This window comes from Protopterus annectens, chromosome 6.part1 (assembly GCF_019279795.1).
Source record: "Protopterus annectens isolate FY-2018-M chromosome 6.part1, PAN1.0, whole genome shotgun sequence".
NCBI lineage: Eukaryota > Metazoa > Chordata > Ceratodontiformes > Protopteridae > Protopterus > Protopterus annectens.
Window position 1 is genome coordinate 59,165,603 of NC_056738.1, and position 20,453 is coordinate 59,186,055.

The 20,453-nt window shown below is 37.7% G+C and overlaps 1 protein-coding gene across 1 annotated transcript in view; it reads right to left on the reverse strand.

The window, feature by feature from the left end:
- Positions 1-20,453, reverse strand: part of LRP2 (LDL receptor related protein 2) — a 1,335,386-nt gene that overhangs the window by 806,846 nt on the left and 508,087 nt on the right. The window contains exon 28 of the mRNA XM_044075346.1: positions 3,980-4,164. Coding sequence (XP_043931281.1) covers positions 3,980-4,164 — 185 coding nt within the window. The remainder of the gene's footprint in view (positions 1-3,979; positions 4,165-20,453) is intronic.

Genomic DNA, 20,453 nt, shown 5'->3' on the forward strand with positions numbered 1-20,453 from the left:
ACACTCTCAGAGCAGACATCGCATCTGTAGTGCTCTTTCCTGGCATGAAACCATACTGCTGATCACTAATCATCACCTCCTTTCTTAACCTAGCTTCCACTACTCTTTCCCATAACTTCATGCTGTGACTGATCAGTTTAATCCCTCTGTAGTTACTACAACTCTGCACATCACCCTTATTCTTAAAAATCCGTACCAAAACACTTTTTCTCCATTTCTCAGGCATCCTCTCACTTTCCAAGATTTCATTAAACAATCTAGTTAAAAACTCCACTGCAATTTCACCTAAACACCTCCATGCTTCCACAGGTATGTCATCTGGACCAACAGCCTTTCCGTTCTTCATCTTCTTCATAGCTATCCTTACTTCCTCCTTGTTAATCCACTGCACTTCATGATTCACTATCTGCACATCATCCAACCTTCTCTCCCTCTCATTCTCTTTATTCATCATCCCCCCAAAGTGCTCTTTCCATCTGCTCAACACACTGTCCTCGCTTGTAAGTACGTTTCCCTCATTATTCTTTATCACCCTTACCTGCTGCACATCTTTACTAGCTCAGTCCCTCTGTCTACCCAATCGGTACAGGTCCTTTTCTCCCTCATTAGTGTCCAACCTTTTATACAACTCTTCATAAGCCATGAGTTTAGCTGTGATTCAGTAATATCTAAAAATTGGGGGCTGTAACGGGTTATTCAAGCCTTAACATGTGATCACTTATTTCTTATACTGTAAATATTCAAGCATACAATAGACAGCTGTTTGGGAGTAGCTGGAAATAGCATTGGTTTGAGTGAATATCCTCAGGTAGGAGAACGAAGAATGGGAGAAGTATAAGAGAGAATGCTTTCCAGATTTGTAGAGCATTTTGACAGTGACAGTTTCGTGAAGTAGGACTATTCAATTTAAATATTTTTTGAGGCAGGTAAAACAAAGAACTTAAAATGTGTCCACCATTTATGACAGGATACTTAAATGTATTGACTGTTGGTGTGAGATTGTTTTGACGTACCTTGTGTGATGGAGTTGTAATGTTGGTATGATGATGAGGAGGAGGGTGAGTGGAATGAGCAGTATAGTAACAACATTTATGGTTTGGGAGTGAGACAGAATGTAGAGAAAAATGATGTGTAAGTGTAATAGTATGGGAGTATAAAACTGCACGAAAACAAGTTAAAAGAGGTTGGACTGTAACTGTATGTAATGTGCTGTTACTCAGCGTACCCATTTGAGAAGGTACTTATATGGGTGTGGAACAGGGAGTCCAATGAAGACTGTAAGGTTCTGTAGGTGGCTGTGCAGTTTGACATGAGAAGGGAGCAAACTGGGCAACACCTCCTTGGAGCAGGAGCCAATCAGTCTGCACATGTGCAAATACAAATCAGTGGCAAACGTGAGCGTGAAATAATATACCAAAATGTACCGTTCTGGTTTTGCTGCTGCTGTTTGTGTTTTTTTTTAACTATTTATAAAGAATGGATAACATGCAGGATACATACCCTCAAGTTACTACTAAAACAATATTTAAGCAAAAATTGGCTCTGCTCCTCCTCTGTCATGGCTACACCTGCTACATTTTCTCCAAATACTTGTATTTTCTACTTCCCTCTTTTTCTCCATTAGGCCATAAAGATACTCACTAAACCACAAAGAGTAACTTTGTTTACATAAATTACATCAATCACAGGCTCAGAGTGACAAGACTCGGTCTCTTCTTCTTGCTAATTAAATCAACCACTGTCTCACTGTCCCCCCCTCTGTCACAGCTTCACCACTCTCCCGCCTCATCTAACCAAAACTAATACTCTTTATAACAGTCCAACTAGCCCCAACCATTCTCACTTTCCTAATTACTTCACTTCTCAATCTTAAATGTAATGGTACATTCATAGTTGCTCTACTGACATATTATACTATACTATATTACATTAACAATCACCTTCTCCTCTTTCTAATACTTCCACAGTTAAACTGCCTCTTCTTTTTATTATTTTAATGGATAGAAATTGCAGGTAATATTACAGTATCTTTTGCAATGTTATATATCTGCCTTATACAAGCCTGTGTCTTTTTCCTGATGAATGATCAACACTATGTACACCAATGCAAGCTATGTACATTGCTCTGTTTCTAAATGATGTTTATTTAGGCTACTGCAAAGCTTTTTCTCTCATGTATGTACACTTACCTATCTTTTATATTTCTTCTGATATCATATAACTGCATTTTATTTTATGTCTATGTCAAAACTGGTGTTAATGTGGAGCTCCCCCAGATTTCTGCTAAAAACAAGGTTTTAACCCAGTCGAACGGTCTCAGTAAACAAAGAATATTGTGAAATGAAGGATGTGTGAAGACTACTACACTCTGCAGAAGCCTTGCAGCTTCCCAGGAATCCATAATTCAGATATTAAAGGTGAATTCAAACAGAAGATTCTGTGCAAGACAGTGAAGGAAATGCTGAGAGGCAAAAATCGGCCTTATAAGTCAAACTCAGACACCTGAAAGCTGATATGCAGCCACTAAACTTTAATGTACTATAAAAAAATTCTGCTTCCACTAGTAACTTACAATTATATTCTGCAAAGATAAATAAAGAGATTAAAGAAAAGCCCTTATCATAGCCAGCAAGCTACCTTGGAATGGTAGACCGATGGTTTTGTAAAACTCAGACAATGTAAATTTAACAAGATACTGTGGTGATCTTATAATTACATTCTGCAAATGTGACCAGTGGGATTAAAGCAGAGCCCTCGTTGGAGCTGGAGAGCTACCTTGGGATGCTTGACTGACAGTCTTTACAGTATTCAAGGGAGGTTACTTTAACAAGATCTTCTGGGAACCTTGCAATTACATTCTGCAAAGTTAACCAGTGGAGTTAAAGTAGATCCCTTGTTAGAACTGGTGATCTAGTTGAAATGACTGACTGCTGGTATTTGCAATATTCAGGAGAGGTCACTTTAACAAGATGTTGTGGCAATCTAAGTTGTATAGCTGTTTCAGGAGTTGGGAATCCTTCTTAGTCAAGTTATATAATATTTCACCGCCATACAGGAAAATAAATATATAAACAAAAACACAATAAGCTAAGGAACAAATTTTATTTACGTCTTGCACTTTGACAAACTTGACCTTCAAGTTATATTCTCTTCCCCTTGCATCTCTTTCCTACTTAAGTTAAATTTTACTGTCATGCAGTAAGTACTGAACTGAAATCTGCATTAAAAACAAGTGTAAGAGAATGCTTCACACAGTATATAATGCAAGGTTTATCATTTGCCATGTACCAGCTGAAGAGCAGACATAATCAGAAATGTACAATAAATATATACATACACATGTGGGCAAGCATGTAGATGAGTACCCCCCCCCCCCCAGGTATGCAGTTGCAAGTCCTGCCTAAACCCTGTTGATTTTTTTACTGTGCACATGAATATTCATTGGGTATTCGGCACTTAGCACAAGGGGTTACTACAATTACCTAATATATTTTGTTTTTTTACATTTTTGCAGGGGGGGATGCACCCCCCAGACCTCCTACAAATTAAATATACCAATTCCAATATTGTACTACATTGAGGAAAAGGGTAAATTGTATGCATAATGTCACCAACAAATCTGTACAAGCACTATTTGAATACAAAATCACGGCCATTTGGCATGTCAATCATGCAAGTGATGCCCATGCCATGCCCACATCAGCGCAAACTGCCCAGGGAGGTATGCATGTACAGGATCACCCATGTGTGTGCATACATACAAACAAAAGAAAAGATCTCCCTTCTCCCACCAGCTACTGGAAAATCTTTTTTACACCCCACCTGCAAAAAACTTATGACCAGCTGTTAACAGTAGCTATTCTTTTCAGAAATGACAAGTACCCTTTAAAACATTTTGAATTCTAATATCAATAAATAAATTGGAAAATTAGTACAGTGCTTTACACATTACCATAACAAAGTAGAAAAGAAGTCTTACTCATTTCTAGGATCTAGCACTAGTGCACGTGGATTAGTCACATTTTCACTGATAAGGACAGCCCTATGACTACCATCCAGTCTTGATACCTCTATGGTTTCCAGAATGTAGTCTGTCCAGTACAGATTACGACCAACCCAGTCCACTGCTATGCTTTCAGTTACTGTCACACCGCTGTCAAATATCTGTGAAAAGGTGGGAATATAAAACACTTTTTCATGCTTTATGTATAAAGATAAATCACTTTGTTAGTTCACACAGTAAAATTAATAAGACATATTAATATAACAAACATTCAGCATCAGAGTAAGCAGTTACATATGGGGTAACAAACCAGTGTTTTTTTCACATCACACAAGAATAGTTTACTGTAAATACTGTCTGAAGCTTAACACAGTTCACACAAGATCTAACAAAGGATGAAAAGTCTTGAACTTGGTTCCTGTTCCTCTCATTTGTATACAGCACTTTTGATTACCTCCTCCTATGGTACCAATAAAAAAATATTTATTGGTGTCCGCATGAATGATGTTAAGATTTGCACTGGGTGTGATGAGGGTGGACAGGATTAGGAATAAGTATATTAGAGGGTCAGCCCAGGTTGGAAGGTTTGGAGACAAAGCCAGAGAGGCAAGATTACGTTGGTTTGGACATGTGCTGAGGAGGGATGCTGAGTATATTGGGAAAAAGATGCTAAGGATGAAGCTACCAGGTAACCAGAAAAGAGGAAGGCCTAAGATAAGGTTTATGGATGTGGAGAGAGAGGACATGCAGGTGGTTGGTGTGACAGAGCAAGATGCAGAGGACAGGAAGAAATGGAAACAGATGATCTGCTGTGGTGACCCCTAATGGGAACAGCCAAAAGAAGATGATGATGATGGTACCAATAAAGAATACTTCCTCCTAAGACATCACTGAAAACTATAGCCTCCTAAGGAGCTCACTGTGAACATGTAAATCACATGAAACCTCCTGCATTTCTGGATAAGTTCTGCAGTTTATTAACATTTTATCTGTGATGCAAGAGATGGTTACTATAGTTTCCGTTTACTGTTGCATCTGTAACACAGGATTAGCTAACCATCACTGTCAGTATGAGAATTAAAGTACTGGCATATCTGCCCCTAAATTCAACTCACTTTCAAAACCAAAACTGCACACTGGAAGATTAAGATGCATTGACAATGTGACTTGTGTTTGCTGCAGCTTCAGCAGAAGCAACTCAGTATGTGAAATGGATACCAGTGTGCAAATGTTTGCAGGTGAGTGAGTAAGAAAGAGAGAGAGAGAGAGAGAGAGTGTGTATGTGTGTGTGTGTGTGTGTGTGTGTGTGTGTGTGTGTGTGTGTGTGTGTGTGTGTGTGTGTGTATGCGTGTGTGTGCAGTTTTCTAGCCTGCTGAGTCCTTAGTTACCATATTGGTCTACATTCTCACCAACTCTCCTTTCAACCTTGATCTTTGCTTCCAGCTTCTCTCATCTGTCTAGATACACATCTAACTATTAATCTTTTGATTTCTTTAGCTGTCCATCTATATACCTAACTATGACTTATTTAGTTAGTTTTATTATTTTATTTATTGAACTATGAAATATTTGATAACCAGGTTAAATGCATGAATCCATTTATTTAGTTAATGAATTAATGATTTTATAACAAGGGTAGATTTATCTTTTTAGTTTTATTATTTTATTTATTGATCTATGAAATTTTTGATAACCAAGGTAAATGTATGACTGTATTTATTTAGTCAATTAATGAATAAATGAATGATTTGATAACCAGAATAGATTTATTTATTTACAATTATATAAATATTTATTTACAACAAATATTTTATTTATTGATCTATGAAGTATTTGATAACCAGTAAATGTATGAATATATTTATTTAGCTAATGAATGAATGATTTGATAACAAGGGTAGATTTATTTATTTATTTAGTGTACTATTTCATTTACTGATCTATGAAATATTTGGTAACCAGGGTAAATGCACAAAGGTATTTAGTTAATGAATTAATGGTTTGGTAACAAGGGTAGATTTGTTTATTTAGTTTTATGAAAACATTTACTGATCTATGAAATATTAGATAACCAGGGTAAATGTGTGAATGCATTTATTTAGTTAATGAATGAATGATTTCATAACAAAGAAGGTCTTTGGCTAACGAAGTTCGCAGATGACTGCAAACTAGGAGCCATAATCAAAACTCCTAACGATGTGGACATCCTACAAAAGGGCCTCACTGAGACAGATGGCTGGTGTCAAAGCCATGGCCTCAAGCTCAACACCAAAAAGTACATTGTCATCCCTTTTGGTAAAAACTCTGTACCCATGAACTACCACATAGGCGGTAGTCTACTTAACACCGAAAGTGTGATAAGACACCTTGGGACACAGGTGGACAGTAGTCTCTCCTTTGATAATTACATTGCCACAGTAGTCAGGAAATCCTTCTACATGTCACACCTCATAACAAAAGGTTTTTCATCCAGGAAAAAAGAGGTACTTGTTCCCCTCTACTCGTCACTCTTTAGACAATGCCCCTTTTGGTATATACCTCACAAGACATCTACAACAACTAGAAAGGCCTCAGAAATACCTCACAAAGAGGATTACTGGCCTCAAACAGATGCCCTATGCAGACTGTCTCAAAACCTCCAGCTTTACTCTTGTCGCATATCGCCTACTCAGAGGTGATCTCTGCCTGACATACAAAGCTATGTCAACCTCAGAGCTGTTGAACATGCTCCACTTAAAGAAATCCCAATCCCTCCAAGCTACACTCTCTAGGGACCTAAACCTTGTCACCACAATAAACAGGACATGCTGGAGGGATAGATTCCTGTCCCAGAGACTTCCCATACTCTGGAACAAACTACCTATCTATATCAAACAAACCTCCTCAATAGCACTCTTCAAGAAAAATCTTGATGATTGGATGGGAGACAGGAAATTCACCCTGTGGATCACTTCTGTGGCTCAACAGGGGCAAAGGAAAATAATTTTCTTGGGTGGCGAAAGCCAGGGCACCTTTTTGGCTAGGCTTATATAGGCCCTAGGGCCTGGGCCAATAGCCTAGCACATACCTATGAACCTATGAACAAAGGTAGATTATTTAATTAGCTCTATTACTTTATTTATTGATCTATGAAATATTTGATAACCAGGGTAAATGTGTGAATGTATTTACCTAGTTGATGAATGAGTGATTTGATAACAAGGGTAGATGTGTTTATTTAAAAACTTGAAGTATAATGTGAAACTATTTAGTTTTATTATTTCATTTATTAATTTATGAAGTATTTGATACTGAGAGTAAATGTATGAATCTACATGTTTAGTTAATGAATAAATAATATGATAACAAAGATAGATTTATTTATTTGGTTTATTTTATTTATTGATCAATGAAATATTTGATAATGTATGTATGTATTTATTTAGTTAGAGAATTAATGATTTGATAGCAAGGATAGAGTACTGATCCCCTTAGGAATGTTTTTCAGACCCTACCTGTGAGTATATTCTCAACTCACGTGTATTATAGTGAAAAATGAAAACTTTGTTATGTGCACTTTTAAGTAAGAAAAAATAGAAAAAATTAAGAGAAATGATGTACACAAAGAAAAAATGCTAGAAGTGAAAAAGTCCACAAATAAACATTTAAGTACATAGACAATACAAAAAAGGTTCAATTTCATATTCTATTTCAAGTTTCTAAATTTTCCCATATACAGCATTCACTTTATATGCTCGAAATCCTGAAATATTGAATTTCAGGAACACCGAACACTCAGAAGTGTGAAATTCAAAATCGTGACTTCAGTACAACACACACACCACATACATACACACACCTTCCTCCTTACAAACAAACACACAACCCAATCCTAACTACGCCCCCCACATCCCCCCTACTTAAATATACTAACTCCAGGGTTTCACTACATACACAAACACACGAAACACCACCACACAAGCTACAACCCCCTCTCTCACACTCACACACACACACACACACACACACACACACACACACACACACACACACACACACACACACACACACACACACACACCACAGTAGCAAAACACACTAACACACACTACAGCCCCTACTCAAAACCCTTAAAACATAAACACTTACCTGAATCCAATAACACAGCGCAACCCCAGAACCACTAATTCAACATCTCTGAAATGTGAAATTTTGAATTTCGCACTTCTGAGTGTTCGTGTGTTTTAGGTTTTCCACTTTATGGGCTCGAGATTCTGAAATTCAATATTTCAGGATTTTGAGCATATAAAGTGAATAAATATATATATAGATAATCAAGCAAAACCACAGCTAGTAACAGGCAGGAAGGCAATGCTCAGCAGTTGTAAAATCCACAAGTTTTGTTAAAAGTTAGTGCTTTCGTAGTGTTCACCACTGCTTCATCAGACAAAAAAGTAAAGCAAATGAACTTCTTTTATACAAAATTTTAGTATCAATTAACATGACAATGCAGAAACCTAATTAATACACAAGGCATTTACTTTTAAAGTAAAAGCATCTAAAAACAGCACATAAAAATACCAAGTAAAATGTATTATCAGGGTATCAGAACTTGTCAGAGATTTCAGAGGTATGGCTAGGCTTAAAAAGGCCCTTGTAGTCATTATCCTATTAAACACCTATGAAGACTAACAGTTACTCCCTTCTCTAATACTATGCCTACATTTTATACCGCAGAAATCCTCATCGTTTTTCTAAAACTTAACTCATCCAAGGGCATTTGCATTGTAGATTTATCCTTCCTGGACAAAACATTCCCATTCTTGAAAATATTCTAGTCTGGTTTTCTGAAATTATACAAAAATGAAAGTATTATCCTAGGGGATGTTAAAATTGACTGGCAGGCCTTGTCTTCACATCAGTCAACTAACAGTATAAACCGCAATGGCTTTACTCAATTATAAAAACTCCAATGAGACAAAGCAAAACCAACACCCAACAATCCACCCTGAATGGATATTAATTTTTAACCCATCTAATTTTATATCCTCAGGTACACTCCTTGATTCCTTAAATGACTACCTGCCAGCCTTTGCTCATAACACTATCACTCAACTCATAAAGCAACACAAATTCAAAACTATAAGCAACCTACAAAAATTCATCACATAGTTATTCATTGATTCTCAGAAATCTATAGATAGGTCCATCCTAAAAAGACTTCCCCTTAATGAGGCAGTTGAATATTTCAATAGGACTTTCTTAAGTATTCTTAACACTTTAGCCCCACAGCATACAAAAAATAAAAAATAACCATGCCCCTTGGCTCACCAAATCATGAGAAATCCAAATGAAAGACAGAGGCAAAGCATAGACTACCTGGCTAAAGAATAAAAGTGACACATTTTCAATTATTTAGACACCTACAAACTCAGATAAAAAGACAAATCTCCCAAGATAAACACTTATACTATTCTCACATTCAAGACACCCCTGAAAGCAACCCCAAGAAATTCTGGTCCTCTATATCATCACTCCTCAACCAAGAAAATAAAAGTGATCCAATCCACACCCAGATATACCACCTCATCAGAGTGCCACCAAATTCAATATATATTTTATACAGTCCATTGCCAACTTAGCTACAAATCCAATTAATTGACCCCAACTTGCTTCTTCCATTAATTCCCCCAACACTAACTCTTACACATCACACCCATCACAATCACATTACCATTCCCTCTCTAATACCCTAACACCCAACCATCCCAACCTTTCAGCCCATCCCTTTATCTCTAATAAAAAAAATATCACAAACCTTGCTCAACCTCGGTTGACCAACTCCCACTAGAATACCTTAAGCTTGCCACAGATGCAATAGCTTTCCAATTAGTATCCTGATTAATAGATCCATAGCTGAATCTTATGTCCCTAATGTATGGAAAATGTCACATATCTCTTTACATAATGGAGGTAACTCCACTGATATCACAAATTTTTGCCCCATTGCAATCTTGTTCTCCCTCTCTAAGATTCTAGACAAATGTGAACATCAACAACTTTTCTACTATCTCACACCTATTAATCTTCTTACCTACATCCAACATGGCTTTAGACCTGCCCACAGCACCTCCATGGCCTTAGTATCTTTTATGGACACTGTCAACAAAGGCCACAACTCTGGCAAACTAGTATCTGCAGTACTTCTGGACTTGACAAAAGTCTGTGATATGGTCTTTCACTTCAAACGCCTTAAACAACTTTCTAGTTTGGGTCCATCTTCCCCCTCAATTTGGTGTTTTTCTAGTTACCTAGTAGAGAGGCAGCAGACAGTAAAATGGTAAGGATCCATCTCCCCCACATCACATCACTTCCACAGTGCAACACAGGGAACCATCCGTGGCCCACTGCTACTTGATGTCTTTACTAACAACTTACATGCATCTTCTTGTGAAGGTGCACTAATTCAATATGCAGATGACTCCACCATCATCTGCATATCAAACACATTAACACACTTACAGCAAATAACACAACAAGCTTTCTTATCCATAGAAACCTGGCTGTTAAATGCTCAACTCCTACTGAACCCTAAAAAACAAAGCTCCTTCTTTTTACCCACAAACCTTACATCGCTAAAAAAAACAAAATTCAGGATCTTTTCTGCAAACAATACTGAAACTGAATTGTTTCAGCATACTAAACTACTAGGAGTCATAACTGATGGACTTCCACATCTAAAAGCAGCATCAAGAAAACCCACCAAAAACTAAGCATGCTATACAGGAACAAAAGCAACTTGATTGTATCTACCAAAACTGCCCTGGCTAAAACCTACCTCTTGTCTTAACTATTATATGGGGCTCCAACTTTAACTGATTTACAGGCTTCCTTAAAAAACAAACTTAAAAGCTGCTATAACAAAATTACCAAATTTGCCATAAATTCATCCCCTCCTACTTATCACTGTAAAGCTCTAAGTTCCCTAAACTGGCTTGAACTCTCCTTCCATCCACAATACATTCAACTTTTTACAATATACATCATCATCCACAACCTATTAGCCTGTCCTGCACTTAAACTTCCCAAATAGGCATCTGAAATGAGAAGATAAACAGCTCCTCACAATTTATAAACCCAACAAATTCCCAGGCCTAAGCCGTTACCTCTGCTCAGCTGCAGAATTATGGAACTCCCTTCCATTAACTATCATAAATGCTCTGTTAAAGAATTCTTAGTCAAAGCATGGATCTGCTGCTGCTCTGGTCCTGGCTCAGCTACTCTATCACCTACCTCTGTTCTTCCTATCCCTTCTACTACCTTACCCAACCTTTCTTTACATCTATTACTCTACCTTTAGCACCCCACTTCTATCTCAGTTCTTTCTGTATTCTTCTCACCCCTCCAAATCTCTCTTTCTTTAACATCTTTATCCATTTCGGAATTATGTCACAACTCCTCACCTTAATTTCCTTATATATTTCACTAGCTACTTTTGCCTTTCTACTTTTCTTTTCTGTTACATACCTACTCTATGTCAAGCTAAGCACCCAGCTTCTATCTCTGTCTTCTCCTTATGTCTCCTTCTACCCCCTCCCAATCTCTCTTCTTGGTAACAGCTATATCCCTTTTTTTGACTTTCTCACAATCCTCACCCTATTTTCCTATATATTTCTCTAGCTAACTTTGTCTCTCAGCTTTTCTTTTCAGTGTCATACCTAGTCTATGTCAAGCTACTTAAAATCTTGCAATTTGCACATGAAATAATTATATCAATATAATTTGTTCTTATATCTTTTGATTTCAAGACATTTTCCCTCATATATGTTAGCAGCCTATGTAACATGTTATATTATTCTCCATATTTGTTTATCCGTTTATGTATTATTCCTCGGTATGTAAATCATGTATGATTTAAGTACTACTGTATAATCATTGCATTCTCCTATGATCATGCTATGTTTCAACTGTGATTGAATGTTATGACTTTATTATGTATGTCGAGCTTTTGTCAATCTCTTAAAAGCAATAAATTAACAGTATGTATGTGGAGCCTTTTTTCCCAGGTGTCTGCTGAAAATGGGTACTTTATGACCCAATTGGACTTTCCTTAAACAAATACCACATACATACATACATAAATAAATTAATTGATTGACCAGGTTTCATTTATTAACTAGGATTCTCCAACTGGGGAAGATGCCCCTTTTCAGTGCAGTCCTGGGTAGAAAACCCTTCACAAATCAGTTAAAGATGATGAAACATGACGTATAAGGTAATAAACAAAATCAGAACTGCTTAAATAAAATATCACATGCACATGCAACAGCTGGAAAGGCCACAAAAGTACCTCACGAAGAGGATCCTAGGCCTTACACACATGTCCTACATGGACAGACTCAAAAACCTCCAGCTATTCTCTGTCTCATGTTGTCTACTAAGAAGCAATCTCTGCTTGACTTACAAAGCCATATCTGACCCAGCTCTGTTAGAAATGCTACCTCTAAAGAAATCCCAATCCCTCCCCTCCACACGGTCCAGAGACCTCAACCTCATTACTACAATCAACAGAATATGCTGGAGGGACAGGTTTATAACCTAGAGACTGCCCATGCTCTGGAATAGACTTCCAATACATGTCAATCAGAGCACCTCAATAGCCCTCTTCAAGAGAAATCTTGATGAGTGGATGGGAAATAGAAAGTTCACCCCAGGGATCACTGAAGTGGCTCTACTTGATAGAGGCACTGGGAACTAATGTCGGGCGGCATGATGCCAGGGCACTTCTATGAGTTAGGCTTGTACAGGCTTCAGGGCCATTAGCCTAGTACACACCTATGAACCTATATAATAATAACTCCATAATTATATTTACAGCAGCAGCAGGGTAAGACTGTGGGCTTAGTGTCAGGTCAATACTTTAAGGTGGATGAGAGGAACAGTAGGAGTGAAGACAAGGTACAATCATAAGCAACAGGAAAAATTAGATGTAAAGTATACATGTAGCTTGGGTGGATTTCCTGGATCATGTTAGAGATATTAACAAAAATAGGGAAAAGTAGTACAGAGACTAGTAAGTGAGTTAATAAAAGACTGGGAGGTTGGATGATTTGGTGGTGGAGAAATATGCCTTGTAGTTGAAGAAGTAAAGCAAATAAGTGTGAAGTTAAAGATATTGTAGGGACAGGTTTATGCACAGAATGTTAAAGTTTATAGGAAATTGTTACTCTTATGAATTTAGACAGTCAAAGTACTAAATGAAGCATGATAGGAGAATTATGATTTAGAGATGTCATTTAATGCAAGTACATGTCCATTTTATTTAAGGCCTCAATCTGTTACTCTTTCTTTTAATCTTTTCTCCATACAGTCCCTGTGGCCTCATATCGTTCTCTCTCTCTGTCTCCTTTCTAGTCACAACTAAGACACTTTAGTCTTCATAAGACTGATTATTCCATTTCCACTCATTCCTTTCCAAAATTCTTTGGTCCCCCCCATGCAATTAATGCCTTCGTTTACACAATCAATATCTGTATCTCTCTGGGGATTTTGCAAAGAATCTTTCTGCCCCCCGCATACATATTCACAGGTTAGATTGTAAAGATTATGATGTACTGGCCTTCAAGAACCTTTACTGATATAACTGTGTGCGTGTGTGTGTGTGTGTGTGTGTGTGTGTGTGTGTGTGTGTGTGTGTGTGTGTATAGATATATACATATATATAAATAACAATCCTTTTGAAGGAAGTTAATGAATTACTTATTTTTATTCCAAAAATGTGAATGATACTGTGTGATGTAATCTGTCACTTCTTTTTGCTTTATTCATGTTTTTAAGTTTTAGGACCCCCAAAGAAGTATTTGTCCTCCCAGCAGTTCATTCAATATCCTTCGGTAAAGTTCTTAGTATCTCTTTACTCAGCTTCAGTGATCTTAATGAGTTAATGTACATGAGCTGGACATCCTTATTCTTTCTTTGGACTACATCAAGCCTCACACATCTCCTACATCTACATTCATCAAAGTATACCCTTTACAGAAATAACAGACTTGGCCTTTGCTCTCCTAGTTAGGAACTGCAATCTTCCCTCCTCTGTTCTAGTAACACGTTTAATCATCATAGCCTAAAAGACTAATAATCAAAGTTAGACTAGTTGGCAACAGTAAACTATAGAAAGCTTCTGGTTAGATCCCCCATATCCAGATATTATGTGCAGTCTGGTTATTAAACTAAATCCAGCTATCTCTCTGACTGTCACCACATAATTTTCTGTAAGACACTGCTCCACTTCTCTCGCTCAAGTCTCCATTCAGACAATCAGTTCTTATTGTACTCAGTTATGAGAAGCTCTCCTCCATATTTTATTTACCACGTTTCCTTTACTTCTTCTTGGTGGGTTAAAGTTGTCATCACTCCTCCTACTGTATTTATGGGTTGCTTCCCAAAGAAGAACACTACGTTTGCATACGCTTTCACTTACTGACTAGAATCCTATGTATACCTAAACTGATGCTGACAAGAAACTTTACTTCACAGAAAAAACACTTCTTATACATAACTACATCTTCCATCTGTTTTGCATTGAGTTAGAGATGGCAGCCCCCACCCCAACTCACTTCCTCTTTTAAAGCAAAGGTGAAATTAGAGATCAAGTTTGTCAAATCTAGAAATAAACTAACTCATTCACTCACTCCTTACTTTCACAGCCCTTTTCAATCAATGTAAGAAAGTCTTCAGCTCTCTAAATCCCACCAATTTTGGAATGAACAGCCATTAGCTTTCAATCAGTCTAAACTGTTATACAGACATATTGCAAACTTTTAGGGAATCCCATTACACTTACATCTAGTCCTGTCTCATTACTTGATGATGTTAAACTCACTACATCTCACTAACTTTGGCAATACTGGCCCCTTCCCTTCCCAAAATAATACCTGCCTCTGTGGGATATGTTTCTCCTAACTCATTTATATTCTCTGTTCTTCCAGTACTTCAGTTCTGCAATAAATGTGGAACTCTAATCCACACTCAGCATGGTTTTCATACTGGACGCAGAACAAATTTTGTAGTATTTTCAGGTAAAATACTTCACTTGTTACTGTTTTGATTATGGTTATCACTGTGACTGAAGACACCTTTGGCCTTTTAGTATGGTAGACTATTACCTCTTGCCTAAATATTTAGAACTAATTAGATTTGGCAATGAACTTTTTCTCTGGTATAAATATTACCTTTTTTAATAGAACAGCACAGAATAAAATTCAAGCCACTTTTTGTAATGTGTAATTTTCACTTATGAACACCCTTGGAGTTCTGTTTTAGAGTCCCTTCTCTTCTCCCATTTTATTAATAACTTCATTAATAACGACCATGAATATCTTCAGAAGCCACAGCTAACCCGTTATGCAGATGACCATATTCTTAAAGTAGTTATCAAACCTCTTGCTTGCAGGACATCAGTCCAGCAACACACTATTGTACTTTGGAAACAGTGCTCACCAAAACGACTTCAGATGATCACCCCTAAATCTCACACCCAATGTTTGGGACTCCTTGGACACAATTATAAGCAGAACCATTAACATTTTCAGACTTTCAACATTGCAGTCAATGACTTACACAAAATTGTTAAGAATCCAGACTTGTGGCTTGAGTTCCTCTTGTTACTGTCTTGCCACTCAAACCAGACTTGTTCTTCCTTTACAAAGCAAATTAAAACTGAGTACATGGTTACCGAAACTGTGACCATCAAAGCTAAGCCCTCCATGATATAAATATACGTTTTTCTTTACTTAAAGTATTGTAGCTTGTTTTTTCACATCATCCTAAAATGGACTTAGACAGCCATCATAGGGAACACATTCATTTCAGTACCATAATTAATTAGTCTCATGTTCTTCAACACTAAAAGGAACAAGCATATGCTTAAAATTAAGAGCATATTAAATTAATCCAGCACATCAATAACTCCATGAACAAGTGTCTGAGGCAGTTATTGCATATGTACGGTACTGTATGACTTGATTTAGGCAACTCATTTTTTTTTTTTATTTTGATAAGATGTTTAAATAAGGAAAGCTACAAGTGTGCAGCTTACTAGAACTGTAACAATAAATTAAAAGAAGTATAAAAAATTAAAAAGCATTCAAAATATTAAACTATTTAAATTATCTTCTGCTTGAAATGAGGTTACTAAAGCATTTCTGTATTTTGAAATTGGAACTTGCCTTTGTTATTTGAAATGGTATGTTTAAATAAGCACATAAACCCAGAGGGTTTACCAACCTATGAACGTATGAGGATCCATCTCTCCACAACCCCTTTTTCCCCTTTTTTGCACATGAGGTCAGAGTGTCACTTCAACAATAACAATTACCTAGTACAGTTACATAAGTCCTACTTACGTGTATAAAGTAGGCGTTGGAATTCTTCACTGCCTCAGTGGCATTTTGGATTATCTGCCAAGGTAACCCAGTAATGGCCAGCTTTCAATAGCTCAGACTCCCCTCCCTCTTTCTCTTCCTGTGACAGTTGATTGGCTGAACATATCCTGAGGGGGGGAGCCTTCAGCTATGACAGGAAATGAGTGTTCATGCTATTTTGCTTTGGCAAAGAATGAGAGGAAAGTACCTGAAGCCAGAATAATCTAGTAAAAGTACTAAGAGTAAATTCACAGCCAGTCATAATACTAATTAAAAACTAAATCCAACAACAACCGAATCAAAGAGGATGAAACCCATCTTAACTATGCACAATCTTGGAGATTGTGGGTAGTTGCTGCCACTCTGCTAGTGAAGAATCCAAACATCTACTGTTACAAGTAAGAAAGACTTGTGCAAGTGTACCATGTTCAACATATCCACTGCCTCAGTGGCATTTCTGGTAGAGTACTAAAGTTTACCCTACCTGGGAAGTGGAAGGATAAGAATCCAGGAGCCCCTGAAGAATGGTCCTAGTAAAGCCTGCTCTGGACCTTGAAAATAAATCCAGCTTGAAGTTTTTGTGAAGGTATGAACAGAGGACCTGGTCACTGCCTCTAGAATGTTTCTAGAGTCCACCCTTTTCAAGTATGCCATCAAAGAGGACAAGGCCCTTGTCGAATAAGCTTTAACCATACCTGGAAGAGATTTACCATGGTGGGAGTACCAGAAGACAATAACAAAAGATAACTATCATGAAATAGTATTGCTTAGAGACAAGCTGACTTTTTTTAACCCCCATATAAGAGGTCAAACAGCTGTTCAGCATTCGTAAAGGGGTTTGTTCTGAGATACCTGTATGCATCCAATATATGTAGAAACTTTTCTCCCTTGTTTTAGGATCAGGATAGAACATTGAGGGAATGATGGCCTGATTCAAGGTAAATTCCAGAACAACTTTAGGCATGAATGATGGATTAGCACATAACACATCCCTGTCCTTGTTAAAAATCAGATAGGGTTGCCCCACCAAGAGAGATGACAGCTCAAATGCTCACCTTGCAGATGTCAGAGCGATGAATAAAACAGTCTTCCAATTAACCAAAAATCAGCCTGAGAGGCAGGTTCAAAAGGAGGTAATGTCCATTTATTAACACCAAAGTTGAGATCCCAGAGAGGAGGAATTTGCTTTCAAGGGGGTCTCACATGCAACACTCCTTTCATAACCTGTTTGACCCCCCTCTTTCATCTCTATTTTGATCAATGGACAGAGCAAATGAGATGAATGCAAGATGCACTTTGATAGAAGCCTGTGACAAACCATTTCTAAATGGCTCACACAAGTATCTCCAAACCACAGGGGTTGAAACTCTTTCAGGACCTCTGCTACTGGCTAGACATCACCTAGAAAACCTCTTCCACTTGTATATGTAAAATTTTCTACTTGCAGGTTTTCTGGTCTGCTTAAACATGTGCACATACTCATGGAACAAGGGCCTAAAAGGTATCAAAACAGAATCATCCAGGCTGTCAGTTGCAATCGCTCTAAGCTGGCATGTACCACTTGCCCCTGATGCCATGTCAGCAGACTCAGTCTGTGAGGAAGCTTGTGGTAATTGCCATTGGCCAATTCCATTAAAAGGGAGAAACAACTTTGCCTGGGCCAAAAGGTGGTTATCACAATGATCTTTGGTAATTCTTTCTGAATCTTTAGAAATACATTGGAAATCATTGAAAAGTCGAGAAATCCATACAGGAACATTCCCAACAATAGGAATGATACAGCATCTGTCTTCCAAGCATGGCTGCAAGTATGTCTTGAACAGAATTATATTAGTTGTATGTTTAGAAAGGAGGTGAACAGATTTACTTGAGTTGTTCCTCACATCTGGATCAAGTCCTGGAAGGCCTCAACATGCAGCTTCCACTCCTGATGGTCTGTACATGATCTGCGTAGACTGCCTGCCACTGCGTTTTGCTCTGACAGACCAGCACCAGAACCTGGAAATCAAAGGTATGAAGGTACTGGGTCTAACAATTCTTCAAATACCACTGAATATTTCTAGTGTGTAGTCCAGCTAGTGGTATCATGAGGATCACTGATGCGGTGAGGCCTACAATTTTGAGGAACTCTCTTGCTGATGCCACTTCTGGAATGGAGAAATCCAAGGAAATGTCCTGATAAATTAGAACTTTGTCTTCTGGTAGGCAGGAATGACATCCTTTTTACTGAATATATCCAACACCCCAGGAAAACAATTTATTGAGAGAATGTGAGGAATGACTTTTGAAGGTCCAATTTAAAGCCCCTGGTGGGAAATGAGGGATGTAACCTTGTCAAACAACGGTAAGCATATGGATAGAGAATCTGCACAAATCAGGTCACCTAAATAAGGAATAATGTGAATACCAGGGTCCTGCAATAGGTAACCACTGGGACCATACACTCGAGCTGTATTAGGACCCCAAAGGGTAATAAAGAAAACTGATAATGTGAGCAAGACACAGCAGATATCAAAAATTTCCTGAAATTAAGAGCAATAGAAATATAATGAATATGATGATTAAGTGTCCTTGCGATCTACAGTCACTATGAAACAATGGTCAGGAAGCAATTCAAATACCAACTGTAAGGTAAGCATTTTGAATTTTGGAACTTTTACAAAGGTGTTTAGAAAGGACAAATATAGGACAGGTCTCCAGAAATTATCCTTTTTTGGTGCCAAAAAATATTCTGAAGTAAAACCCTTTGCCTTTGTGTGTTGCAGGCACTGGTTTTATAACCCATGCTTCTATTATGTAATGGAGCACTGGAGGAAATGACTCTGGTCTGATGGGTGTAGGGGAATTCTGCCAAAAGAGGGAGGATTATCTGTCTACTGTCAAGTGTATCAGTTCCAAATTATTCTCAAAATGCATTCATCTAAGTTTATTTGTAGCCAGGCTGCAAGGCTAAGAAAATAGAAGGGGGAAGAGAATGAAGGGTAAGAGGAGTACGGGGGCTCTGTGATTTCACATAGTCATTCCTTTATGTGGGGGGGGTCGATCTTTTTTTGGAAAGGAACTCCTCTTGTTTGGTTTAGAAAAAATATCCTCTTGCCATTTCCTTTTGGATCCTTGACTTTTGTTTGGATGTGATTCTTGTTTGTTCTTTACCTTAAAGGAAGATGCCTTGTCTGGGGAGAACATGAGTACTTGAAACATCCTAGATAGCCCATGCACTGATGGGCCATGCATTGATTTGCCTCTATCATTCCAGGGATTGAGAATCTGTGTAAAAGAGGGCCCAAACACCAGTTCACAACATAGTGGTTGCATTCACAACTTCATCTTTTAAATAATCAGAGAAGTTCTGATTTCATAGCCAAGCTTACTGTCGTAATACAACAGAAGAAGCAGTATTTCTTTATACTGTACCTGCTCACTCAAGCACGCCTTTCAAAGCATGTTTTGAAACCTGCATCAAATTAGAAACAATTTCATTCAAGTCTTTTACTCTGTAGGTGAGGTTGCAGCGAAATCATCAAAACTGTACAAACACTGTAAAATACGTTTCTAACTATAGCCTTGATCATGTAATATTCTAAAAGCTAGATTACAAAAGGAGACACCTTTACCCTGAAGATCTAACAATTTTCCCTCTTTTATCAGGGGGGATTGGATTAGATGAAGCCAAGGACTTTTTGTTTGAGCAGGCAGCTGGGGAGACCCCAACTGCGTCAGCAGTCAAATAGGAAAAGAGACGTATCGTTTCTGAGTAGACCCTATATTTTCTCTGAGTTATTTTTATGGACTGCTGGAATAGATACTATGGCCTGCAAGCAGGTTTATAAACATTTTCCGAATGCTGGTAAGACGTGAGGATAGCCAAAGAACTGTGCCTCTCATCCTCTATAAGGTTATACACCCTGCCTAGCTCTGGGATAGGTCCTGACTGCTCACAATCAAAAACATCACTAGATCTAGCAATCATCTGAGGAAAAAAGAACACTTGTATGGACTTAAGCTCAGGTTCACCTTCCAAAAAAATCAGAGTAACTACACTCAGTGTC